Source organism: Nicotiana tabacum, chromosome 4 (assembly GCF_000715075.1).
Source record: "Nicotiana tabacum cultivar K326 chromosome 4, ASM71507v2, whole genome shotgun sequence".
Taxonomy (NCBI): Eukaryota; Viridiplantae; Streptophyta; class Magnoliopsida; order Solanales; family Solanaceae; genus Nicotiana; species Nicotiana tabacum.
The window spans coordinates 141401607-141428983 of NC_134083.1; the positions used below are offsets into that span (position 1 = coordinate 141401607).

The 27377-nt window shown below is 41.1% G+C and overlaps 2 protein-coding genes across 7 annotated transcripts; both read left to right on the forward strand.

Moving 5' to 3' along the window:
* The first annotated feature begins 10210 nt into the window (after nt 1–10210).
* On the forward strand, nt 10211–14792 carry LOC107769858 (NAC domain-containing protein 41-like). Of its 6 annotated transcripts, none has more exons than XM_075252546.1 (4): nt 10211–11220; nt 11618–11804; nt 12308–14120; nt 14766–14792. In XM_075252546.1, the coding sequence occupies exon 1, from the start codon at nt 10383–10385 to the stop codon at nt 10998–11000; it is 618 nt and encodes a 205-aa protein (XP_075108647.1). In that variant the 5' UTR covers nt 10211–10382; the 3' UTR covers nt 11001–11220; nt 11618–11804; nt 12308–14120; nt 14766–14792. The 6 variants fall into 6 exon arrangements, with proteins under 6 accessions (XP_075108647.1, XP_075108648.1, XP_075108645.1 ...); XM_075252547.1 differs by having other exon boundaries at nt 12312–14120; XM_075252544.1 differs by having other exon boundaries at nt 11618–14120.
* On the forward strand, nt 11019–15344 carry LOC107769860 (nuclear cap-binding protein subunit 2-like). Its single transcript, XM_075251083.1, has 4 exons — nt 11019–11154; nt 14001–14120; nt 14766–14866; nt 15270–15344. The coding sequence occupies exons 1-4, from the start codon at nt 11019–11021 to the stop codon at nt 15342–15344; spliced, it is 432 nt and encodes a 143-aa protein (XP_075107184.1).
* Nucleotides 15345–27377: the final 12033 nt, after the last annotated feature.

Genomic DNA, 27377 nt, shown 5'->3' on the forward strand with positions numbered 1-27377 from the left:
GAGCTCGAGCAGCAGCACCAGCGGCAGAGCCTCAGGTAGAGTATGATGAGGAGGCTCCAGCCCAAACCGTTCCAGCAGGACCAGCTCAGGTCCCAGGGGGGTTGATCGCCACCCCGTTACTTCAGGATGCTTTGGTCCGTTTGGTGGGCCTTATGGAGAGTGTAGCCTAGACTGGCACTTTTTCCATGGCACCAGCCGTCTCTCAGGCTGGAGGAGGAGCACAGACTCCTTCTACTCACACTCCGGAGCAGATGGCTCCCCAGTACCAAACTCCAGCAGCTCAGCCAGTCAGAGTGGTTCAGCCGGTTGTTGCGGCACAGGCCGATGGTGGATCAGCTATGTCTTCTAAGAGCTTACTGAGGTTGGACAAGTTCACCAAGCTCTTTCCAGTTCACTACAGTGGGCCATGAGGTGCTGCGGAACATGGGAATAGTGGAGACCAATGGGGTCGATTTTGCTGTGTTTCAGATAACAGGGTCCGCCAAGAGATGGTGGAATGATTTTGTGTTGACCAGACCAGCTGGGTCACCTGATTTTACTTGGGACCAGTTCTCTCAGATATTTCTTGAGAAGTTCCTTCCTGTTACACTAAGAGAAGACTATTGCAGGCAGTTCGAGCATCTCCAGCAGGGCAGTATGACCGTCACTCAGTACGAGACCCGTTTTGTGGATTTGGCCCGTCATGCTCTTTTTCTGCTTCCTACCGAGAGAGAGAGAGAGAGAGAGAGAGAGAGAGAGAGAGAGAGAGGTGAGGAGGTTTATTGAGGGGCTTGCTTAGCCTATCAGATTGCAGATGGTTAAGAAGACTGAGAGTGAGATTTCTTTTCAGACGACTGCCAATGTTGCCAGGCGAGTCGAGATGGTTTTAGCTCAGGGGAGTGGTCAGGGGTCTGACAAGAGGCCGCATCACTCCGGTGGATTCAGTGTAGCATCATCTAGAGGCCGAGGTACTTTTGGTAGAGGCCATCTTCCCAGGTCGTTCCATTCAGCACTCCAAGCATCCCACGGAGCCTCAGGTGGTCGTTACCCTCAGATGCATTATTCTGATCAGTTAGCCTATAGTACACCACCTGCTCCTATTAGTGCACCTCCACTCCAGAGTTTTCAGGGTGGTTACTCAGGTCGACAGGGTCAGTTTCAGGGTCAGCAGTCACATCAGCTGAGATCCTGTTATACGTGTGGTGATCCGAGGCACATTGCTAGATTTTTCCTCGTGCATCAAGCAATTCTCAGCATCAGGGTTCTCGTGCCATGGTCCCGGCACTGGGTGCTTCACCGCCCGCTCAGCCAGCTAGAGGAAGGGGTCAAGCAGCCAGAGGTGGTGGTCAGTCCATTAGAGGTGGAGATCAGGCTCCTAGAGGTGGAGGCCAGCCAGCTAGGGCCCGTCCCAGAGATGCAGTCCAGATTGGTGGGGGCCAACCCCGATGTTATGCTTTTCTAGCGAGGCCTGAGGCTGAGTCTTCTGATGCCGTTATCACAGGTACTGTTTCAGTTTACAATAGAGATGCTTCAGTTCTGTTTGATCCGAGAACTACTTACCCCTATGTGTCATCTTATTTTGCTTCATATTTGGTTGTACCTCGTGATTCTTTGAGTGCTCTTGTGTATGTGTCCACACTTGTGGGAGATGCTATTGTAGTAGACGACGTTTATCGCTCGTGTGTAGTTACCATCGGGAGTCTTGAAACTAGTGTGGACCTTTTGCTTCTTGATATGGTTGATTTTGATGTTATCTTGGGTATGGATTGGCTGTCACCTTATCACGCTATATTGGACTATCACGCCAAGACAGTGACCTTAGCCTTGACGGGGTTTCCTTGATTAGAGTGGAGAGGGACTTCTGGCCATTCTACCAGCAGGGTTATCTCTTATATGAAGGCTCGACGTATGGTCGAGAAGGGGTGTCTAGCTTATTTAGCTTATGTCCGCGATTCTAGTGCGAAGGTTCCTTCCATGGATTTTATACCAGTTGTCCGAGAATTTCCAGAGGTATTCCCTACAGACCTGCCGGGGATGCCACCTGACAGGGATATCGACTTCTGTATTGATTTGGTTTCGGGTACTCAGCCCATTTCTATTTTGCCATACCATATGGACCCGCCAGAGTTGAAAGAATTGAAAGAACAGTTACAAGATTTGATTGATAAGGGCTTCATTAGACCCAGTGTCTCGCCCTGGGGTGCACCCGTGTTATTTGTGAAGAAGAAAGATGGGTCGATGAGGATGTGCATTGATTACCGGTAGTTGAACAAAGTCACTATCAAGAACAAGTATCCATTGCTGAGGATTGATGACTTATTTGATGAGCTTCAGGGTGCCAAGGTGTTTTCAAAGATCGATTTGAGGTCTGGCTACCATCAGTTGAGGATTAGGATTACTTGTGTGGTTTCTTTCATTGTTGTTATTTGTATATATTTTGTTATACTGCACAGATTTATTTGTAGGTATCTTGTCATAGCCTCGTCACTACTTCGCCGAGGTTAGATTTGACACTTACCAGTACATGGGGTCGGTTGTACTGATACTGCACTCTGCACTTCCTGTGCAGATTTTGGTACTGGCCCGAGCTGATCGTGAGGTTAGCTGTTGGATTCATCCGATATGAGACCGAAGGTAGATCTGCTAGTATCCGCAGACCCTGAAGTCTCCTTCTAGACATTTCATTTTACTGTTTCCTTTCATTTCGAAAATAGTTGTATTTCTTTCAGACATTTACTTGTACTGAAATCTTAGAAGTTAGTGAATTGTGACTCCAGATCCGGGTAGTAGTATATATATATTGAGGCTGTTATGAATTTCCGCTTTCTTTTTAACTCATTATAGTTTATTTGTTGTCAATTACTGAAATGTATAAGAATTGGCATAATGATTCTCTAACGTTGGCTTACCTAGCAAGTGAAATGTTAGGCGCCATCTTGTCCCGGCGGTGGGAATTTCGGGTCGTGAAAAGTTGGTATCAGAGCACTAGGTTGCCTAGGTCTCACGATTCATGAACAAGATTAGTAGAGTCTGGAGAATCTGTACGGAGACGTCTGTACTCATCTTCCAGAGGCTACGGAGTTTAGGAACAATTTCACTTCTATTCTTCTTTGTCGTGCGATTTTTGTTCTATAAGTGCTAATCGGACTCTTCTACTCTTGTTCTCTCATAGATGGTGAGAACCCGTACCGCATCTTCAGCTGAGCAGCAGCCAGAGCCCCCAGTTGTGGAACCAAATGTTGAAGTAAGACTTGTTCTTGTTATTTCTATCTCCATGTTGTTATTGTTCATTGTTTTGGTGAGGGAGAGTGTTAATGCACGAAGGGTGATACCATGCCATGTTTTGTGAGTGTAAATGTACGAAGGGTAATGACGTGCCATTTTGTAAGTGTTAATGCACTAAGGGTGATGCTGTGCCATATTGTGAGTGTTAATGCACGAAGGGTGATGCCGTGCCATGTTTTGAGAGAGTTAATGCACGAAGGGTGATGCTGTGCCGTTTCTATTGATTCATATAGTGAGGTTGAGAGTAAAAGCACGAAGCGTGATGCCGTGCATTTTCTTTTACTGTGGTTACTTGTCCTTATTTGTTCAAAGTATATCGGTTAATCAAGTTCTTACTACTGCGGTGATCCTTTATCTTGTGATCCCTTTAGTATGTCCCCCCTCCCAATATTACTTGTGTGGTTTCTTTCATTGCTGTTATTTGTGTGTGTGTGTGTATATATATATATATATATATATATATATATATATATATATATATATATATATTGTTATACTGCACAGGTTTATTTGTAGGTGTCTTGTCATAGCCTCGTCACTACTTCGCCGAGGTTAGACTCGACACTTACCAGTATATGGGGTCGGTTGTACTGATATTGCACTCTGCACTTCCTGTGCAGATTTTGGTACCGGCTCGAGCTGATCGTGAGGTTAGCTGTTGGATTCATCCGATAGGAGACCCAAGGTAGATCTGCCGGCGTCCGCAGACCCTGGAGTCCCCTTCTAGACATTTCATTTTACTGTTTCCTTTCATTTCGAAAACAGTTGTATTTCTTTCAGACATTTACTTGTAGTGAAATCTTAGAAGTTCGTGAATTGTGACTCCAGATCCGGGTAGTAGCATATATATATTGAGGCTGTTATGAATTTCCGCTTTTCTTTTAACTTGTTATAGTTTATTTGTTGTCAATTACTGAAATGTACAAGAATTGGATTAATGATTCTCTTATTGGGCTTTTAAGCTTGTTTTAGCTTAATTTTAAGCTTGGTGTAGGTTAAAGAGGGTGAATGGAAAATGGATGGAAAATAAAATATTTGAGTTTCCCTCCTTGGCAAAGGGACATAAAAACTTCATCAGAGTATTGAAATTCAGAAACGATTTGAAGAACATAAAAATATCATCGTTTTCTGTGAAACAAATATAAAAACTTTGGTTTTTTATTTATTAAATGTACTGCTTATTGTTAATTACAATATTGTTTACCATTCTATGTTCTGCCATTAATTGAACTCTTCTGTTATTGACAGTGAAAATTGGAAATTGATAACAGAAATCCTTCTGCGACTGTTGCGGCAACAACGATAGCCTCGTCAAGCCGAACTGTTGTTCCACCGGCCGAGAAACCGGGGAAATTTTCTGGAGCCAACTTCAAAGGATGGCAGCAAAGGGTGTTCTTTTGGCTTACCACACTTGGTATGCAGAAATTCACTAGTGAAGAACCTCCAATGCTTGCTGCGGACATGCCGGACAACGAGAAATTCATGATTGTTGAGGCATGGAAACATGCAGATTTTCTTTGCAAAGGCTATATCTTAAGCGCTTTAGAGGATGACTTGTACAATGTGCACAGTGCGATGAATATTTCGAAAGAATTATGGGATGCACTTGAGAAGAAGTACAAGACTGAAGATGCATGCTTGAAAAAGTTCGTGGTTGTCAAGTTTCTAGACTATAAAATGATAGACAACAAAACTGTTGGAACCCAAGTTCAGGAGCTTCAACTTATTTTTCACGATCTTATTGCTGAAGGTATGGTCGTGAATGAAACATTTTAAGTGGTTGCAATGATTGAAAAATTGCCTCCTTCGTGGAGAGATTTCAAGAACTATCCTAAGCACAAGCACAAAGAAATGAAGTTAGAAGATCTTGTGATTCGTCTCAAGATTGAGGAAGACAACAAAACAGCCGAGAAGAAGTCTCGTGGAAATTCAACGATCATGGGAGCTAATATCGTTGAGGAGACTGCTTTAAAAAGTAAGAAGAGAAAGAGGTCTTCTGGACAGACTAAGGAGCAGAACAAAAAGAAATTCAAGGGCAGCTGCTACAATTGTGGAAAAGCTGGTCACAAAGCCCCTGATTGTCGTCTCCCGAAAAAGGATAAGAAGAAGGGACAAACCAACATAGTGGAGAAGAATGATGACATTGATGATCTGTGTGCAATGCTTCCAGAATGTAACCTAGTTGGAAATCCGAAGAAGTGGTGGATTGATTCTAGAGCCACTCGACATGTTTGTCCTGTAAAAGAAGCATTTGCGACTTACTCCACTGCTGGTCCCGAAGTAGAGCTTTCTATGGGAAATACTGCAACAACCAAGATTGAAGGTTATGGGAAGATATTCCTGAAGATGACTTCCGGCAAGGTGTTAATGCTCAACAACGTTCTTCATGTTCCTACTATTAGGAAGAATTTAGTTTCTACTTCTTTACTTGTTAAGAATGGATTCAAATGTATATTTGTTTCTGATAAAGTTGTTGTAAGCAAGAATAATATGTATGTTAGAAAGGGCTACCTCACAGAGGGCCTTTTCAAACTAAATGTAATGGTTGTTGACAGTATGAATAAAATTTCAGCTTCTTCTTATTTATTAGAGTCAAATGATTTATGACATATTCGTTTAGGACATGTAAATTACAAAACCTTGCGGAAGTTAATTAATTTAGAAGTATTGCCTAAATTCGAGTATAATAAATCAAAATGTCAAACATGTGTTGAATCTAAGTTTATAAAACATCCTTATAAGTCTATTGAAAGGAATTCAAATCCTTTAGACTTAATTCATACTGACATTTGTGATATGAAGTCGACACCATCTCGAGGTGGGAAAAAGTATTTTATTACTTTTATTGACGGTTGCACTCGATATTGTTATGTTTATTTGCTTAATAGTAAGGATGAAACAATTGGAGCATTTAAGCAATACAAGAATGAAGTGGAGAATCAATTGAATAAAAAGATCAAAATGATTGGAAGTGATTGGGGTGAAAAATATTAATCTCCGTTTGCAGAAATATATTTGGAATATGGAATTATCCATCAAGCTACTGCACCTTACACTCCTCAATCCATTGGAATTGTGGAAAGAAAAAATCGGACATCAAAGGAAATGATGAATTCTTTATTAATAAGTTTCGGATTACCGCAGAGTTTGTCGGGGAAAGCTATCCTTACAGCTAACCGAATACTTAACGGAGTACCCCACAACAAAACGCAATCTATTTCATATGAAAAATGGAAAGGAAGAAAACCCAACTTGAAATATTTCAAAGTGTGGGGGTGTCTAGCAAAGGTACAAGTTCCTTTACCTAAAAGGGTTAAAATTGGACCAAAAACTATAGATTGCGTTTTTATTGGATATGCTACAAACAGTAAAGCATGTCGATTTTTGGTTCATTAATCCGATAATCCTGAAATTTTTGTTAATACGGTAATGAAATCAGATAATGTTGAATTCTTTGAAAGCATCTATCCATATAAAACTGAATGCGAGTCGTTAAGTGAAAAACCTAAATGACCTCGAGAAGAACCAAAGGAAAATACTCCAAGTATAGAAGATCCAAGGCGTAACAAACGTCAAAGAACATCTACTTCCTTTGGACCAGATTTTGTGACATTCTTGCTTGAAAATGAGCTTTAAACTTTTAAAGCAGCTATGTCATCTTCTGATTCAGCGTTTTGGAAAGAGATAGTCAATAGTGAGATTCAATCAATTTTGGATAACTATACATGGGAATTGGTTGATCTTCCTCCGGAAAATAAGCCTTTAGGTTTGAAATGGATCTTTAAACGGAAAATAAAAGCTGATGGCACTATTGAGAAATATTAGGCAAGACTTGTTGTCAAAGGTTAGAGATGTAATGAAGGCCTTGATTACTTTGATACTTACTCGCCAGTAACGAGGATAACATCTATTAGGGTGTTAGTGGCACCAGCGACAGTGTATGGTCTTGAAATCCATCAAATGGATGTTAAAACAGCTTTCTTAAATGGAGAATTGGAGGAAGAGATTTACATGGAACAACCTGAGGGTTTTGTGGTTCCTGGTAAAGAAAAGAAAGTGTGCAAACTTGTTAAGTCGCTTTATGGACTTAAACAAACACCCAAACAATGGCATGCCGAATTTGAACAAACAATGTTGGTAAGTGGGTTCAAAATCAACGAGTGTGACAAATGTGTTTACATTAAAAACACTCCAAGTCATGAAGTCATTGTTTATTTATATGTTGATGACATGTTGATAATGAGCAAAAATATGGCAGATATAAATGCTACTAAGTGCATGTTGGCTAGCAAATTCGACATGAAAGACTTAGGAGTTGCTAATGTGATCTTAGGAATCAGAATTCACAAGACTCCACAAGGTCTAGCATTATCACAGTCTCACTACATTGAAAAGGTACTTGACAAGTTCAAGTATTTGGATTTCAAAATTGCCAAGACTCCAATTGACGTGAGTTATGCACTTCAAAAGAATGAAGGTGAAAGTGACTCACAACTGGACTATGCAAGAGTATTGGGAAGTTTGATATATATCATGAATTATATGCGACCAGATATAATATGTTCTATTAGTAAACTGAGTCGGTTTACAAGTAATCCTGATCACATACATTGGATGGCAATGAAACGAGTTTTGGGGTATCTCAAACATACCCAAAATTATGCTTTGTATTATAACAAATATCCCTCCGTAACATACCCAAAATTATGCTTTGTATTATAACAAATATCCCTCCGTAACATACCCAAAATTATGCTTTGTATTATAATAAATATCCCTCCGTGATCGAGGGATATAGTGATGCAAATTGAATTACTGGATCATCTGAAGTTAAATCCACAAGTGTATATATTTTTTCAATTGGGGGTGGAGCAGTGTCTTGGAAATCATCCAAACAAACGTGTATTGCCCGTTCTACAATGGAATCTGAATTCATAGCTTTAGATAAGGCCGGTGAAGAAGCTGAATGACTTCGAAATTTCTTGGAAGATATTCTATTTTGGCCCAAACCTTTGGCACCTATTTGTATACATTGTGATAGTCAAGCGACAATAGGTATGTATAACGGAAAATCTCGTCATATACGACGGAGACACAATACCATTAGATAACTACTCTCTAGTGGTGTTATCACGATTGACTACATAAAGTCAAGTGATAATGTGTCGGATCCACTTACAAAAAGCCTATTTAGAGAGGCAGTTGAAAGATCATCAAAGGGAATGAGATTAAGGCCTATGACAAGTCATAATGGCGGTAACTCTACCTAGCAGACTGGAGATCCCAAGAGCTAGGTTCAAAGAGATCAAATAAAGTTATGAATGACTGTTCAATATTTTCAAATAACTCAACCCATTCTCGTGATGAAGACAATGTTCATAAATCGAGGTAAAGCATTAAGGTTTTTTGATGAGTCAATAAAGCTTAAAGCTTTTTAATGATTTGCTATGTCTGGTAGGATATGACCAGATAGTGTAGGATTACACGCTTAGAAATCACCTATGTGAGTGTGAAGTGTAAGTCGCTTCAAGGGGAATGAAAGTAATGGCCCATTCTCTAAGCACTCATGAAACCAGGCGGTGTTCATGACTAAAACGAACACAATCGTGAGAACCATAGATGGTTAAGGGTTAATTATGTGACTTATGTTGTCTAGGTATACAACAAAGCTCGACGGTTCAAAGATATCAAATCTACCGATTGACCGAGTATATCCGATATAAGTTCACCACGGAAAGTTCAAAGGGAAACCTACTTATCCAGATGCAATTAATTCTTGCATGTAAAACACACACGCGTCCGTGTATTCCTTTATTTTATAGCCATTCCCCATTCATATGGGTGATTGTTGGGCTTTTAAGCTTGGTTTAGTTTAATTTTAAGCTCGGTCTAGCTTAAAGAGGGTGAATGAGAAATGGAGAAAAAATAAAATATTTGAGTTTCCCTCCTTGGCAAAGGGACATTGTCCCATATTGGAGGAAGAAAAGGCCTTTGACGGGTATATATACAATTGCTCTTCTTCTAACTCTTAAAAAGTTAAGAAGAAGGCAAGCCTCACGCCGTCGCTCGCTCGGCTCGGCTTCAGCTTCGGCTTCGGATTTTGTCAAAGATTGATTGATTAATATTTTTGGACAAAATTTCCTTCAATTAATTAATTAATTAATTAAATTAATTAACAAAAATTCAATTCGGAATAACCCATGACCCGCCAGTCAGGCCCATTTTCTTTCTCGGATTATTTTAAATCCGTTTTCCCGTAATATTTCAAACAGCCCGTTACAACAGCCATGGCTATTTTCTGAAAGGTTGTAAACCTTTTCAGAAACAGTGCCAGAAAGTCTATAAATATGCTTTGAATCCCAGAATCTTTCCTTACGAATTTTTCTGCTCTTCTTCTTCTTCTTCTGCACAGAATCTTCAGTGTGTTTTACAGCCTTCGAGTGGTTCGCTGTTACATCGGCGTTTTTGGTACCAACACACTGTGCATTCAGTGAGTTCGATTTATTCCTAAATTATTTTTTCAGAAATTATTTCGACATTCTTTTCTTGCTAACGTTCTGTTTCTGTTTTTCCTGTTTCAGAAAGTTTACCGTTTCATTATTTACAGAAATACATATTGCAAAAAACACTAACGTTGGCTTGCCTATCAAGTGAAATATTAGGCGCCATCACGGTCCCGACGGTGGGAATTCCGGGTCGTGACAAGGATTGGCCTAATAATAATAACTTCTTTAATCAAATCATTTAAGTTCTTGAATAAAATAAAATTATAGAGATTCCAACGATTTGAAAAAAGATTAGTTCAAAATTTCCAAATTATAAAAAGTTGCTTTGGTCATTAAAAGGAAGGCATGAAACTAACACACTAACTAATGTTAACAGGATTTTTAGTTTCTTAAACGGCGGAGTTACAGCTGTGTTTTTCCGGTGTCCTAAATTTTAGTTTCCAAAAGTGAAACAATCTGTCTATATATATTCCGACACCCACCTTGGACTCCTGAAACTTAAGATACGCTATTTCTTATTGTTGTTTGTTCTTCCTAGTTTTCTGTCATTCACATTCTAAAAAGTGACTTTGTGCCATTTTTCTTCTCTGTCTTCAAGAAAGAAGGGAACCAATGGAGAAGAGTGCTAAATTTCGTCCCTCTGACACTGATCTGATAATGCAATTGTTGAAATTTGTGGCTGGAAAATGCTTACCAACTGAAGAATTGATTGTCTTTGCAGATGTTTACAGCAAAGAGCCATGGCAATTAACTGGAGACATGAATTCCAAGAAAACCCATTACTTTCTCACCCAATTGAAGAAGAAGAAGCCCACTGATGCCCGATTCAACAGAACTACTGGTAATGGGACTTGGACACAGCAGAATAAAGGCAAGAAAATTCTTGATGAGGATGATAGTCTCATTATTGGGTATAAAAGAAGCTTGACTTACAAACACAAGAAAGACTCCTCTTTGAATGGCCGCTGGTTGATGATGGAGTATTTCTTGGCTGACTATCTTCTTCAGGAGTTGAAATCTGACGAAGCTAAAGAGTTTGTAATCTGTGCGATTAAGAAGAACCCCAGATCAGAAATCAGAGGAAACGGTATTGCTACTATTGTAGAGTATAAGAGGTTCATTGATCGTGTCTTGCAAGAAGGGGTTCATCTCCAAACCCCTTCAGAACAGAGTACTATGATTTTGTCTAAGTTGGAGAGTACCTCGTCTGATGTTTTCTCTATGGGATAACTAGAATCAAAAGATGGAATGTTGGTTATTATAAATCAGACTGATTCTGATGAATTCTTTGGAATGGTGAACGTGGAAAATCAAGAATGCTATTATCAGGAAGGTGATGAGGAGGAAGTTGATTGGGAATCTATATTGGATTTTGGGGATCACGGTTCAGTGCAGAATGACTTGCTATACTAATTCTGGAAAATTGAAGCTTGGTAGATTTTTGAAAAGGGTATTTTTATTCTTGAGTTTCTTTGAAATCCAAGACAACTTTTTAAATTAGGGTACTTTTAACTGGGATATTTGTGAAATCTTAGGAGCATGATTCTGACATTGACTTATTGGATATTTAGATTATGTTGGTGTTAGAATAACAACCAACACATTTTTTCATCATCGATTTTGTGCAGTGTAGATGATGTTGTCATTTTCTCTGTGACTCTTAGAGTCCATTCTTATTGTTTATAATGAAAAGTTCAATTATGAAAGATGCTCTTTTTTATTTTGCTTTTGCTCATTTGTCGATGTCCTGTTTCTTTGATCTGTTTGACGTTTTCTCTTGATGTTCTGTTTTATGTTTTTTTGTTTAAAGAATTTTGTTGTTTCATATTTTTGGGTTGTTGGTGTAGGATCACTCTTCTTATTATCTGTGATATCAAGCTGCTAAAAATAAGACAACAAGAGCAACTAAGAGAAGTCGGATTAGTGAAACAAGATCAAAAGATGAGTGTAGGAGGCTTGAAGATGAGTCTTAAGAAGTGACAACAGAATGCATTGACCACTGATGTTGAGCTATGCATATTTTGGCATCTGAAAGTAATAATTCCTCAAGTTCGATATCCTTACTTATTCGACCACTTTCTCCAACTTCTAGCATTATATTTAGAAACAAATTCATCTTCTTTTTCTATAGGGACCTAGCGTAGGTACCAGAAAGAGAATAACTTACAACCTGGAAAATTCAAATTTAGAAAGGGATATGGAAGCTTCAGAGTTTTAAAGTGGAGGAGAAAATAGATTTGTGATTCAGAAAAGGGATATTGTGTTTTTTCTTCCTTATATCGACACTTTATCCGATTACTGACTTGGAAATCACCTTTTAAGTATTAATTTATGATTGAGAGGTGGAAAATTCTTTAAACTTTTTCAGTCCTTTTCTATATCTAAAGTCATAGTTAAATCCTCCTAGGATGGTTGCCTTGTCAATATTCAATGCTAGTCATACCTGTTCATCTAATTTTTACATGTTTTCTTACTGAAGTTGATTTACTTGGTTATCACACTAAGATACTACTCTCCCCTTTGTATTCTTTATGAAGCTAGCTTCTACTTTTATGTCTGCATTGCATAGAGTGATGGCGACGGGGCAAGATCGAGCATTACGCAGTATTGTTACATGTTTGGAAGACTGGTTTTGATATCAGTGGGACAATTCTTGATGATCACGCTATTCGTGTGGATTTGGATTGGGGATTTCAAAGAAGGTAGACAATGGGGCCACGGTAGGAGTGGTGGACAGTTACTCTCCTCAGTGGTTTTATTCTTTTATCTTGAGATTCATGCCAGCATTTCATTTGATTTACATCTTTTTTTCCCGGGTGCGCGATGAATATCGTACAGACTATGATCCAGGTATCCTTCTCTTCAATTGATAAGCATGCCTTAACAGTTTTCTTTCAGCTCTTTTAGCTATTTTTTTTTCCCGGGAAAAAATGTTTTGCTCATATAATGGGCAAAATTGATGAACATTGCAAATAAAAAGGGTATGGAACCACTAGGACTAAGTACTTTTAAGTAGTGAAGTTTCTGTAAATGCTCTCTACGATTGTCAGCAAAAAAGCAGGCAAGTGTGTGTAAAAATCTTTTAAAACTTGGTATTCTTTTGATTTAAAAAAAAAAGAATCTGTTAAAACTTGGGATGCTTTCATCTTGAAAGATTTATGCCAGTATGGTGCAAGTAAATTGACAGAAAGGATATAGTTTAATTGCTTAGACGTTATTGTGTAGATATGTGTGTAACTTGACTACTTGGCGAGTGTAACTAATGTGGTACTTGACAAGGTAATATGTGTAATTGTGTAAATTATTCCTCTATACACAATAATGCTTGAGTTTTGGTTATTCTTTGTTGATGCAACATCATAGGTTACTCAAGCGCCTCTTAGGAAGTATTTCTTTCAGTAAGCACTTACCCTACAAGTAGCTGTGGGGCATCAAAAGGCTGATGCATCAGCATCTAGTTGTCTTTTTTGGTTCTATATCACCATCTACAAGAACCACAGCCCTCTAGATAAGGTAGTGCATAAAAAAAAGCTTTTAACCTCTTGAGCAGTCTTTCTCAAGGACTTAGTGACCTTGATTTTTCTTTAGTTGTGTTTTGCTTTAAGTGAATTAATCAACTTGATGAAAGACGTGGAAATTTCATCTTGTATCCAATGGAATGATTGCAAAGTTTTAACAAGGCAATGGTTTTCTTTGTTATTTATGTTACAAGGAAGTACCTCGAAGTAGATCTTCATTTATTCTTTTGTGGAGGTGCATATTGGCTCATAGATATGTTAATCAAGGATAGGAAAGATGGTTGATATTGTTTACATGGTTTAATTCAAAGAAAGACTTATGGTCTAACCCATGAATGTGCACAGAAATTCTATACTTTATGGTTAATCAATTAAGTGAGTTTTCATCACCTTATCTGTCAAATGGCTGAAACTCTTGCATGATAGTCCAAGCAACATGTTTAAGAAATCATTCTGTCCTTTCTCCATTTGGGCAGCCCCGTGCACAAAACATTCCGCATTCACGCAGGGTTGGGGGAAGGGTTGTACCCCAAAGGGTGTGATGTAGACATCCTACCCTAATGCTAGCATTAGTGGCTGCTTCCACGGCTCGAACTCGTGACCTATAGTTCACACGGAAATAACTTTACCATCGCTCCAAGGCTCCCTTTCCCCTTTTGTTTATCCATTTATATTTTAAGAATATTGGACTGTCTTTTAATACTTTAACTAGTTATACGTCGAGGTGGTTATGGAAAATTGTCCCAAAAGGAATTGGAAGCACAAAGACAGCTTGTGGATTATGGTACAGGATCATTGGGCGCTTACCCACCAGTTATGCGGCCACCTCACTGTAAGTTTAAGGGCTCTTAATTAACTTCGACATCAGTAGTTTCTTTGATAATATTGACTCTTTCTTGCGTCCTAGCAAAGAGCTTAATTCTCTCAAATTGGAGCGCCTCTTAACTGTAGATTTAGATTTTATTACTCCAAAACCTGTCTATTTGTTGCGTGACACCTCACTAGTTTGAATATATGTGCCTTTTATTCTGAATGCTCTGTTGCAAATGAAATGGGTACGACTAGAAGAATTATGTCAGAATGAGCACTGGTTGTTAAAAGATTTTGGTTTTGTTCCAGTTCTACATTTTGAGCTAATTAAAGTGGCTTTTTCCAAATTAATGCTGCATTTCATTAATATATTGAAAAACAGATTTAACTTGAGATTTCTCTAACAAGGAAAAAGTGAAAGGAAGAGATTGAAACAACCCCTTTAGGATATCAAATTAAGCTTTAAATAGCTGATTCACTGGACCTTCAAGCTCAACTGAGTTTTTCTTGCACTTCCAATAACTTCACATCATCACAATTTATCGATCTGCCATGCTCAAACTTGGTTATGCCTTAGGTTTTGCAATCCGATATGTTAATAAAAAAAGTTACACATATAGACCTTTTACTGTGTCTAAGGCAATGACTGATACAATAAAAACTGCAGATGGTAGACATGGTGGAAATCATGGTCATGGAGGTTCTTATCGGCACGGTAGAGGTATGCTTTTCAAAGCTTTTGATTCAGTTCTAATGCTCTACAACATTGTATTTTTCTGTCTACTGTTTCAGTATAATAGATTTAACTAATAACACTATCTTATGAGGAAAACAGACTATCATCGCAAGCGACACAGGGAAGATGACCACCATCGGTCAGATTATCCAAAGAGGAGTTATGACCGTGAATCTCGAAGAACCTCTGATCATGAATCCAGACATGTTCCAACTTTCATATGTACTCTGTGCTCGCCAACTTTTAAATTGAAATAATGTAAAATTGGACAGTGCAAAAAGGTTTGTATAGATATCTTGCAGAAATGCAGGATAAGACTGCGTACAATAGATCCTTCTGTTTGGCCCTTTTCCGGACCCCGCGCATAGCGAGAGCTTAGTGCACCGGGCTGCCTTTTTTTCCTCCCCTCTTCGGTTTTAGTGCTATTTGCTGTAGGAGAAGAATCCACGTTTCCATGAGAGTGGTGATTCTGATGAAGAGAATGATGATGATAGGAAGCGGCGTACTTAGTTTTATTTCCAGATGTAGATTTTGCTAGGAGAAGAGTGTGTTACTTAAAAAGAGTTGTAAGACCTGCTCTCAACAAGTTCCTTTGTAACTTGTGCTTACTCAATTAAAATGTTGTACACGTATTTGCACTTAAGGGAGTCGCGGTACTTCATTTGTTTTATTACTCAAAATCTGTAACTCATTTGTTTTTTTCCTTCTAAATGATACTTTTTTTTGTGTCACAAAACATGGGATTAAGTGCTTTGAATCACTACTAGAAATGCGGGAAAAACTTACCAAAGTCGGTCGGTAATGGCCAATAACAGTCCAAAACGCGACCATTAACGTGTGGTCGGTATTTTGAAGGTCGGAAGAGCGACCAAAGACGGTCGGAAATTACTGAATCTACACGACCATTTGACAATTTAATTGACTTACCGACCAATATTGATCGGAATATTATTTTAATAATTTAATTTTACCGCCGACCAAACTTGGTCGGTGTTTTAAATTTATTAATTTTGCTTACCGACCAATTTTGGTCGGTATTGGAAAATATATTTTTTTTATAAATAATTAAAATTTAAAAATACCGACCATCGTTGATTGGTAAACTGGACAGGGCAGGCAACTTACCGACCAAAGTTGGTCGGTAATGTTGAATTTCTGGGAATTCAATGTGCATTAACCGACCAACATTCGTCGGTAAGTTGCAATTTAAATTTTTTTTTATTAGTTACCGATCAAGGTTGGTCGGTTTTCTGGGATTAATTTTGAGAGAAAATGCCTGTTTTGGTAGCTACATCACCTGCCAAATAAAAACAACATACCAATACCCCCAATTCACATCTAATAACCACCAATTCACCACATACAACCCCTAATTCACCACAAATACAACCAAACATCCAACAATAACAACAACCAAACATCCAATTAATACTTTAAAACTAACAAATTAAAGTTCAATTAAACATCACAATCCAAAACCAAGCAAAAACTATGAAATTACAACAAGTTCAAAATTGTTCAATCTAATTCAAAATTAGTTCTATTAGTCTAGTTCAAAGTATAATTGGAGAAGCAAGGTCTGCGAACGCCGGGCAGCTACCTCGGAATCTCCCAAAAGATCAACTGTGCGAAGAAATCAACACCCACCGTGTCCGAAAATACCTAGACCTACACAAGAAGTGTAGGGTGTAGCATGAGTACAACCAACTAAGTAAGTAACAAGACTAAATAAAGAGCTTAAGATAGTGACGAGCTACACAGTTATAGTTCAATTCTAGTAGTCTCTACATAGGAAAATAGACACACTTTCAAGTCCGGCAATTTAAATCAAATCAGTTTATACATGTCAAGTTCAAGTAGAACATGATGTAACATCTCTCAGAAATTTCAAACAGTGATATACGACAGTTAAGTGCAACAATAATGAAATCAAATGCATCATCTCAGAGCAACAATCACTCAGTCCTCCCATTCACTCCAACCTCACAATCACTCATTCCTCACAGTCACTCATTCCTCTCAATCGCTCGGCACTCGCACTCAGTAGGTACCTGCACTCACTGGGGGGTGTGTACAGACTCCGGAGGGGCTCCTTCAGCCCAAGCGCTATATCAAGCCAATAATGGCATAAATCAATGAAACATGCTGCAGCGTGCAACCCGATCCCATAAATATCTTCACAATCAGACCCTCGGCCTCACTCAGTCATCAACCTCTCCAGTCTCTCGGGCTCTCAGAAATCATAAAAATCAGCCCACACAACAATGATATGATGTATCAATAAGGAATAATAGAGACTGAGATATGATATGTAAATAAAACTGAGACTGAGTATAACCAACAATTAGCAAGTAATTCAACATGTAACATGGCCTTTGTGGGTCCCAACAGTACCAACACATAGCCTGAACATGATTTCTAACATGATTTGCAGTCAAATTTCTATAACACATGAAGAGCATATAGCTAACAATAAGTTATTCAATTTCGCAGTTCCATGGAATGGACCAAGTCACAATTCCCATGGTGCACGCCCACACAGCCGTCACCTAGTATGTGCGTCACCTCCAAACCAATCACAAAATACATAAAGTGGGGTTTCATACCCTCAGAACCAGATTTAGAACTGTTACTTACCTCAATCCAAATAAATCTCTACTCCAACACACCTTTGCCTCGCAAATCGGCCTCCAAATGTCTCGAATCTAGCCACAAACAATTCGATACAATCAATACGGGCTAAAGGAATCAATTCCACAAGAAAGTACGAAGTTATTAATCAAAAATCCGAAATCGGCTTAAAGCCGGGCCCCGAGCCCACGTATCAAAATCCGACAAAAATCACAAAATCCGAAAGCCCATTCAACCACGAGTCTAACCATACCAAACTTACTCAAATCCGGTATCAAAATCCCATCCAAAACCTCAAATATCTAGCGTAAGAACTGTTCTTCATTTTCCCCAATCTTCCACCCCAAATCGCAAATTTAATGATAGAATCAAAGACATAATCATGAAAATTAACCAAACCTAGATAGGAATCACTTACTCCAAATACCCACGTGAAAATCTCTCCAAAAAATGCCTTCTACCGAGCTCCCAAATCAATTTTGTGGAATGAACCCAAAACCCTCGTTTAAAACTTATTTTCTGCCCAGGTGCGCCTTCTTCGCGAACGCGGAAAGAGCCTCATGTTCGCGAAGCACAAACTTGACTGCCCAGAAAAACCCTCTTTCGCGAACGCGAACTCCGCCTCGCGAACGTGATGACTTTTCCTAGCTTGGCCTACGCAAACGCGTCCACCTGACCGTGAACGCGATGCCTTAGGGCCTGGTGCCCAAGCCTGCTTCACCCCTTCTACGCGAACGCGAGCTCCCTCTCACGATCGCGAAGAACAACTCCTCGTCTGCCTCCAGATGCACTTCGCGAACGCAAGACCTTCCTCGCGAACACACAAGAGGAAACCAGTAACAGCAAACACCAGCAGTCTTTAACCAAAATGCCAAGTCCAAATATAATCCGCTAACCATCTGAAACTCACCCGAAGCCCCCGGGACCTCAACCAAAAATACCATCAAGTCCCAAAACATCATAAAAACTTAGTCGAACCCTCAAATCACCTCAAACAACATTAAAAACACGAATCATACATAGATTCAAGCCTAATGAACTTTGAAATTCTAATTTCTACAAACGACGCCGAAACCTATCAAATCACATCCGATTGACCCCAAATTTTGCACACAAGTCACAAATGACACCACAGACCTACTCCAACTTCTGAAATCGGAATCCGACCCCGATATCAAAAAGTCCACTCCCGGTCAAACTTTCCAAAAATTCAACTTTCGCTATTTCAAGCCTAATTCAACTACGGACCTCCAAATCACAATTCGGACATGCCCCTAAGTCTGAAATCACCCAACGGAGCTAACAGAACCATCAAAACTCCATTACGGAGTCATTTACACATAGGTCAATATCCAGTCAACCTTTTCAACTTAAACTTCTAACTTTGAGACTAAGTGTCTCAATTCATTTTGAAATCTCTCCGGACCCAAACGGACTACCCCGGCAAGTCACATAACAGCTATAAAGTACAAAATGAACAGTAAATGGGGGAACTGGGCTACAACTCTCGAAACGACCGGGTCATTACATCCTCCCCCACTTAAACAAATATTCGTTCTCGAACGGGTCTAAAAATATACCCGGAGTCTCAAATAGGTGTGGATATTTGCTCCGCGTCTCCCGCTCGGTCTCCCAAGTAGCCTCCTCACCTCTCCACTACACCTTCACTGAAGCTATGTTATTTTTTCTCAACTTTCGAACCTGCCGATCCAAAATGGCCACCGGCTCCACATCATAAGTTAAATCACCATCTAACTTAACCGTGCTGAAATCTAAAACATGAGACGGATCGCCGACATACTTCCGGAGCATAAAAACATGAAATACTGGATGCACGCTCGACAAACTAGGTGGCAAGGCAAGCTTTTAAGCCACCTCCCCAATCCTCTGAAGTACCTCAAATGGCCCAATATACAGATGGCACAACTTGCCCTTCTTTCCGAATCTCATTACACCCTTTATGGGTGAAACCTTGAGTAGAACCTTCTCCCCAACCATGTAAGCAACATCACAGATCTTCCTGTCGACATAACTCTTCTGTCTAGATTGTGCCGTGCGAAGCCGCTCCTGAATCAATTTAACCTTGTCCAAAGCATCCTGAACCAAGTCAGTACCCAATAGCCTAGCCTCACCCGGCTCAAACTAACCCACCGAAGATCTACACCGTCTCCCATACAAAGCCTCATACGGAGCCATCTGAATACTTGACTGGTAGCTATTGTTGTAGGCAAACTTCGCGAGCGGTAGAAACTGATCCCAAGAACCCCCAAAATCAATGACACACGCGCGTAGCATATCCTCCAATATCTGAATAGTGCGCTCGGATTGTCCGTCCGTCTGAGGGTGAAATACTGTACTCAGCTCAACCTGGGTGCCTAACTCTCGCTGCACGGCTCTCCAAAACTACAATGTAAACTGTGTGCCCCGATCTGAAATGATGGACACTGACACACCGTGAAGGCGAACAATCTCTCGGATGTAAATCTCAACCAACCGCTCTGAAGAATAAGTAGTACCAACTAGGATAAAGTGCACGGACTTGGTCAGCCGATCCATAATCACCCAAATAGCATCAAACTTCCTCGAAGTCCGTGGAAGCCCAATTACAAAATCCATGATGATCCGCTCCCATCTTCACTCTGGAATCTCTATCCTCTGAAGCAATCCACCCATTCTCTAGTGATCATACTTCACCTGCTGACAGTTAAGGCACCAACTACAAACCCCACTATATCCTTCTTCATTCTCCTCCACCAATAGTGCTGTCTCAAGTCCTGGTACATCTTCGCGGCACCCGGATGAATGGAATACCGTGAACCGTGGGCCACCTCAAGAATCAACTCACGTAGCCCATCCATATTAGGCACACAAATCCGACCCTGTATACTCAATACCCTATCATCCTCGATAGTCACATCTCTGGAATCACCGTGCTGAACCTTGTCCTTGAGAACAAGCAAATGAGGATCATAATACTGGCACTCTCTAATGCAATCAAATAAGAAAGACCGAGAAACCACACAAGCTAGAACCCGACTGGGCTCCGAAACATCTAATCTTACAAACTGATTGGCCAAGTCCTGAACATCAACTGCAAGCGGTCTCTCACTAACTGGAATGAATGCAAGGTTACCAACACTCACTGCCTTCCTACTCGAGGCACCGGCCACCACATTGGCCTTCCCGGGATGATACAGAATGGTAGTATCATAGTCCTTTAGTAGCTCCAACCATCTCCGCCGCCTCAAAGTTAGATCCTTCTGTTTGAAAAAGTGTTGGAGACTCTGATGATCTGTAAATACCTCACAAGACACCCCATATAGATAATACCTCAAAATCTTCAATGCATGAACAATGGCAGCCAACTCCAAATCATGAACAGGGTAGTTCTTCTCACGAGGCTTAAACTGGCGCGAAGCATAAGCAATCACTCTAATCTCTTGCATCAACACATACCCAATACCGATCCGAGAAGCATCACAATACACTGTATAAGAGCCTGAAGCTGAAGGTAAAACTAGAACTGGAGCTGTGGTCAAGGCAGTCTTGAGCTTCTGAAAGCTCTCCTCACACTCATCCGACCACCTGAAAGGAGCACCCTTTTGGGTCAATTTGGTCAAGGCCGATGCAATAGATGAGAAACCCTGCACGAAGCGACGGTAACAACCGGTGAATCCGAGAAAGATCTGAATCTCCGTAGCTGAGGACGGTCTGGGCCAACTCTGAACCACCTCTATCTTCTTCGGATCCACCTGAATACCCTCACTGGACACCACGTACCCCAAAAATGCCACTGAACTGAGCCAAAACTCACACTTGGAGAACTTGGCATAAACCTTATCCTTTCTCAACCACTACAACACAATCCTCAAATGCTGGGCATGCTCCTCCTGGCTACGAGAGTACACCAGGATATTATCAATGAACACTATGACTAACGAGTCGAGATAAGGTTGAAACACACTGTTCATCAGATGCATGAACGCTACTAGGGTGTTGGTCAGCCCAAAAGACATCACAAGAAACTCTTTATGACCATAACGGGTCCTGAATGCTGTCTTTAGAATATCCGAGTCCCGAATCTTCAACTGGTGATACCCAGACCTCAAATCAATCTTGGAGAACACCCTCGCTCCCCGAAGCTGGTCGAATAGATCATCAATACGTGGCGAAGGATACTTGCTCTTGATTGTGACTTTGTTCAACTGCCTATAATCAATGCACATCCTCATAGTACCATCCTTCTTCTTCAAAAGCAGCTCTGGTGCACCCCAAGGTGACACGTTAGGCCTAATAAACCCCTTATCAAAGAGTTCCTGAAGCTGCTCCTTCAATTCCTTCAACTCAGATGGTGCCATACGATACAGTGGGATAGAAATAGGCTGAGTGCCCGGCACCAAGTCAATATCCCTATCGGGCGGCATGCCCGACAGGTCTGCAGGAAACACATCCGGAAACTCTCGCACCACCGAAACAGAATCAATAGTAGGAGTATCAGCAGCAACATCCCTCATAAAGGCCAAATAAGATAAAAAATCCTTCCAAACCATCCACTAGGCCTTCAAATATGAAATCACTATGCTAGGAACGTAGTCTAGAGAACCTCTCCGCTCAATCCTTGGAAACCCCGGCATCGCCAACGTCACAGTCTTAGCGTGACAATCTAGAATAGCATGACATGGAGACAACCAATCTATACCCAAGATCACGTCGAAATCAACCATACTAAGCAACAAGAGATCAACTCTAGTCTCCAGACTCCCAATAGTCACTACACACAACTGATATACATGGTCCACAATAATAGTATCACCCACTGGCGTAGATACATAAACAGATGAAACTAAGGACTCACGGGGCATATCCAGAAAATGAGCAAAATACGATGATACATACGATTAAGTGAAACCAGGGTAAAATAATACAGAGGCATCCCTGTGGCAAACTGAGACAATACATGTGATCACTGCATCTGAAGAAACAACATATGGTCTAGCAGGAATAGCATAGAATCGGTCCTGACTGCCACCTGATTGGCCTCCTCCTCTAGGTCGACCTCTAGGTGACTGAGCCCCACCCCGAGCTGGCTGGGCGGGTGGTGAAGTAACTGGTCCTGAAGCCACAACCTGACTCCTCTGTTGCACTGGACCTCCCGGGCGGTGGGGACACTATCTCCATAAGTTCCCAAACTCCCCGCACTAGAAGCAACTCCCTGACACTGGTGGTGGGGACTGAAGGGAGCCCTGAGCACCAGGATAACTAGTAGAAGGACCTGGCATAGATGAGCCCTGAGCCGATGGAGCATGGGACGAACTTTGAGCTAGAAGGGCACTGAGAGATGACTGACCCTGATGAGCACTGTATGAACCATGGCTAGATGATGCACCACGGTGAACTAGACGAGCAATCTGAGCATGCCTATAAGGACGACTCCTGCCGTGGGGGAACTGACCCCCAGAAGGAACACCGTTGAAACCACCCAATCCACGAGGCCTCTTGGCCTCCTTCTCACCCCGCTCCTGACTGTGAACCATCTCTATTTGCCGAGCAATGTCGACCACCTCATCAAAAGTAGCACCAGATACCCTCTCCCGAGTCATGAGAAACCACAGCTGATATGTGAGGCCATCAATGAACCTCCTAATCCTCTCCCTATCAGTGGGAACCAACCAAACTGTGTGATAAGCCAAGTCAAAAAACCTCATCTCGTACTGCGTCACTGACATGCCATCCTGACGTAATTGCTCAAACTGTCTGCGCAGCTCCTCTCTGCGAGACTGCGACACGAACTTCTCCAAGAAGAGAACGGAGAACTCCTGCCATGTAAGTGGTGCTGCACCGACTAGCCTGCGCCTCTCATAAGCCTCCCACCAACTAAAGGCAGCCCCAGTGAAATGATAAGTAGTGAACGAGACCCCACTAGTCTCCAGAATACCGGCCGTGCGAAGAATCCGCTCACACCTGTCCAAGAAGCCCTGGGCATTGTCCGACTCTGCCCCACTGAAAGATGGAGGCCGGAGCCTCCCAAACCTCTCTAGCCTCTTCTGCTCATCCTCAGTCATAACAGAAACCACATGGGCCTGAGCAGCTACAACTGGCTGGGCTGGTAGTGCGTCCGATGTCTGGAGTCCCTACATCACCTGCTCTGGTGTACTGGCGGCAGGAGTTTGAGTACCTCCCCCGACCTGAGAAGTGGCTGTTATAGCCGAAATAGAGATCGCTTGAGCAAGACTAGTATACACGGTCAGAATTTGAGCCAAGGCCTCCTGAAGGCCTGGAATCATAATGGGCACCGCTGGTGCCTGAGCTGGACCCACTGGCCCATCCATAACTGGAACCTGCTCCTAAACTGGGGTAACTGGCAGATCTGCAGGTGCTGCCCTAGCTGCTGTACGAGTTGTACCCCTGCCCCTACCGCGATCTCGGTCTTTCGTGGCTCTAACTGGTGGTACTGGTGGCTGTCCATCTTGCCCGGTAGCATGTGTCCTCACCATCTGTGAGAGAATAGAATACAGAAGTTTAGTTACCGGAATCAACAAATCTGCAGGATAAGAATATAAGAATTTGAAGTTTCCTAAGGGTTCGGCAGCCTCTCGAAGATAAGTACAGACATATCCGTACCGATCCGCAAGACTCTACTAAACCTGCTCATGACTCGTGAGACCTATGTAACCTAGACTCTGATACCAACTTGTCACGACCCAAATCCTAAACTGTCCTGATGGTGCTTATCGTGGTACCAGGCAAGCCGACATTTACGTATAACTTTAACACTTTTAACAAAAATGGATTTAAAGAAGTTTAAATAGCAACTTTTCATAAACAAGATAGAAAGATCCAAAACACAACGCGGAAAAACTCCCAAATCGGGGTGTCATAGAGTAAATGAGCATCTAAATATCATAAGTCTGGAATACACAGTCTATGATAGTCCGAAACTAAATACAATAAAAGGAAAGATTGGGAAGGAGAAGCAAGGTCTGCGAACGCCGGCCAGCTACCTCGGAATCTCCCAGAAGATCAATTGTGGGAAGAAATCAACACCCACCATTTTCGAAAACACCCGGATCTGCACACGAAGTGCTGGGAGTAGCATGAGTAAAACCAACTCCGTAAGTAATAAGACTAAATAAAGAGCTGAAGATAGTGACGAGCTACATAGTTATAGTTCAATTCCAGTAGTCTCTACATAGGAAAATAGGCACGCTTTCAAGTCCGGCAATTTAAATCAAACCAGTTTATACATGTCAAGTTCAAGTAAAACAGGATGTAACATCTCTCAGAAATTTCAAACAGTGATATACGACAGCTAAGTACAACATTAATGAAATCAAAATCATCCTCTCAGAGAAACAGTCACTCAATCCTCCCATTCACTCCAACCTCACAATCACTCATTCCTCATAGTCACTCATTCCTCTCAGTCGCTCGGCACTCGGCACTCGAACTCAGTAGGTACATGCGTTCACTGGGGGTGTGTACAGACTCCATAGGGGCTCCTTTAGCCCAAGCGCTATATCAAGCCAATCATGGCATAAATCAATGAAATATGTGATGGCGTACAACCCAATTTCATAAGTATCCTCACAATCAGGCCCTTGGCCTCACTCAGTCATCAACCTCTCAAGTATCTCGGGCTCTCAGAAATCATGAAAATCAACCCAAACAACAATGATATGATATATCAAAAAGGAATAATAGAGACTGAGATATGATATGCAAATAAAATTGAAACTGAGTACAAACAGTAATTAGCAAGTAATTCAACATGTAACACGGCCTTAGTGGGTCCCAACAGTACCAACACATAGCCTAAACATGATTTCTAATATGATTTGCGATCAAATTTTTATAACACATGGACAACATATAGCTAACAATAAGTTATTCAACTTCGCAGTTCCATGGAATGGACCAAGTCACAATTCCCACGGTGCACGGCCACGCGACCGTCACCTAGCATGTGCCTCACCTCCAAACCAATCAAAAAACACATAAAGCGGGGTTTCATACCCTCATAACCAGATTTAGAACTGTTACTTACCTCAATCCGGACAAATCTCTACTCCAACACACCTTTGCCTCGCAAATCGGCCTCCAAATGCCTCGAACCTAGCCATAAACAATTTGATACAATCAATGCGGGCTACAGGAATCAATTCCACAAGAAAATACGAAGTTATTAATTAAAAATCCGAAATCGGCTTAAAGCCGGGCCTTGAGCCCATGTCTCAAAATCCGACAAAAATCACAAAATCCGAAACCCATTCAACCACGAGTCTAACTATACCAAACTTACTCAAATCCGGTATCAAAATCCAATCCAATCCAAAACCTCAAAAATCTAGCCTAAGAACTCTTCTTCATTTTCCCCAATCTTCCACCCCAAATCGCAAATTTAATGATAGAATCAAAGACATAATCATGGAAATTAACCAAAACTAGATAGGAATCACTTACCCCAAACACCCACGTGAAAATCTCTCCAAATATCGACTTCTACCGAGCTCCCAAATCAATTTTGTGTAATGAACCCAAATCCCACATTAGAAACTTATATTCTGCCCAGGTGTGCCTTTTTCACGAATGCAGAAAGAGCCTCGCGTTTGCGAAGCACAAACTTGACTGCCCGGAAAAATGCTCTTTCGCGAATGCGAACTCCGCCTCGCGAATGCGATGACCTTGCCTAGCTTGGCCTACGCGAACGCGTCCACCTGACTACGGACGCGATGCCTTAGGGACTGGTGCCCAAGCCTGCTTCACCCCTTCTACGCGAACGCGAGCTCCCTCTCACGATCGCGATGCCCAACAACCCCAACCTTCGTGAACGCGGCACCCGCTTCGTGAACGCGAAGAACAACTCCTCGTCTGCCTCAAGATGCACTTCGTGAATGCGAGACCTTCCTCGCGAACACACAAGAGGAAAGCAGTAACAACAAACACCAGTTGTCTTCAACTAAAATGCCAAGTCTAAAAATGATAGCTAACCATTCGAAACTCACCCGAGGCCTCTAGTACCTCAACCAAAAATACCATCAAGTCCCAAAGCATCATAAGAACTTAGTCGAACCCTCAAATCAGCTCAAACAACATTAAAAACACGAATCACACATAGATTCAAGCCTAATGAACTTTGAAATTCCAATTTCTACAAACGCCGCCGAAACCTATCTAATCACGTCCGATTGACCTTAAATTTTGCACACAAGTCATAAATGACACCACTGACCTACTCTAACTTCCGGAATTGAAATCCGACCCCGATATCAAAAAGTACACTCCCGGTCAAACTTTTCAAAAATTTAATTTTTGCCATTTCAAGCCTAATTCAACTACGGACCTCCAAATCATAATCCGGACACGCTCCTAAGTCTGAAATCACCCAACACATATAACGGAACCATCAAAACTCCATTCCAGAGTCGTTTACACGTAGGTTAATATCCAGACAACCTTTTCAACTTAAACTTCCAACTTTGAGACTAAGTATCTCAATTCATTCCGAAATCACTCTGGACCCGAACCGACTACCCCGATAAGTCACATAATAGTTATAAAGTACAAAATGAGTAGTAAATGGGAAAACATAGGTATAACTCTCGAAACGACTGGCAGGGTCGTTACACTTGCTCTGCATTTCAAAAGTTAAATATTAGATGAAAACATCATAAATATAAATTATTAAACTGCTTAAAAGAGTATTTATACCCTAAACTGATTGAAAATTTGCTCCTTCAGCGAGTATGCGAAATCAGTCCAAGTCGCATAAGGGCCATCATAAAGTTTTTTGATCGCATTGGTGATTATCTTCGTAGTCTGCTTACTCAGCCTGAACCTACAATTTAACAATAAAAATACATGAATATTTTAGTAAAAATATTATAAAACAATAAACGCAAAAATAACAAATAA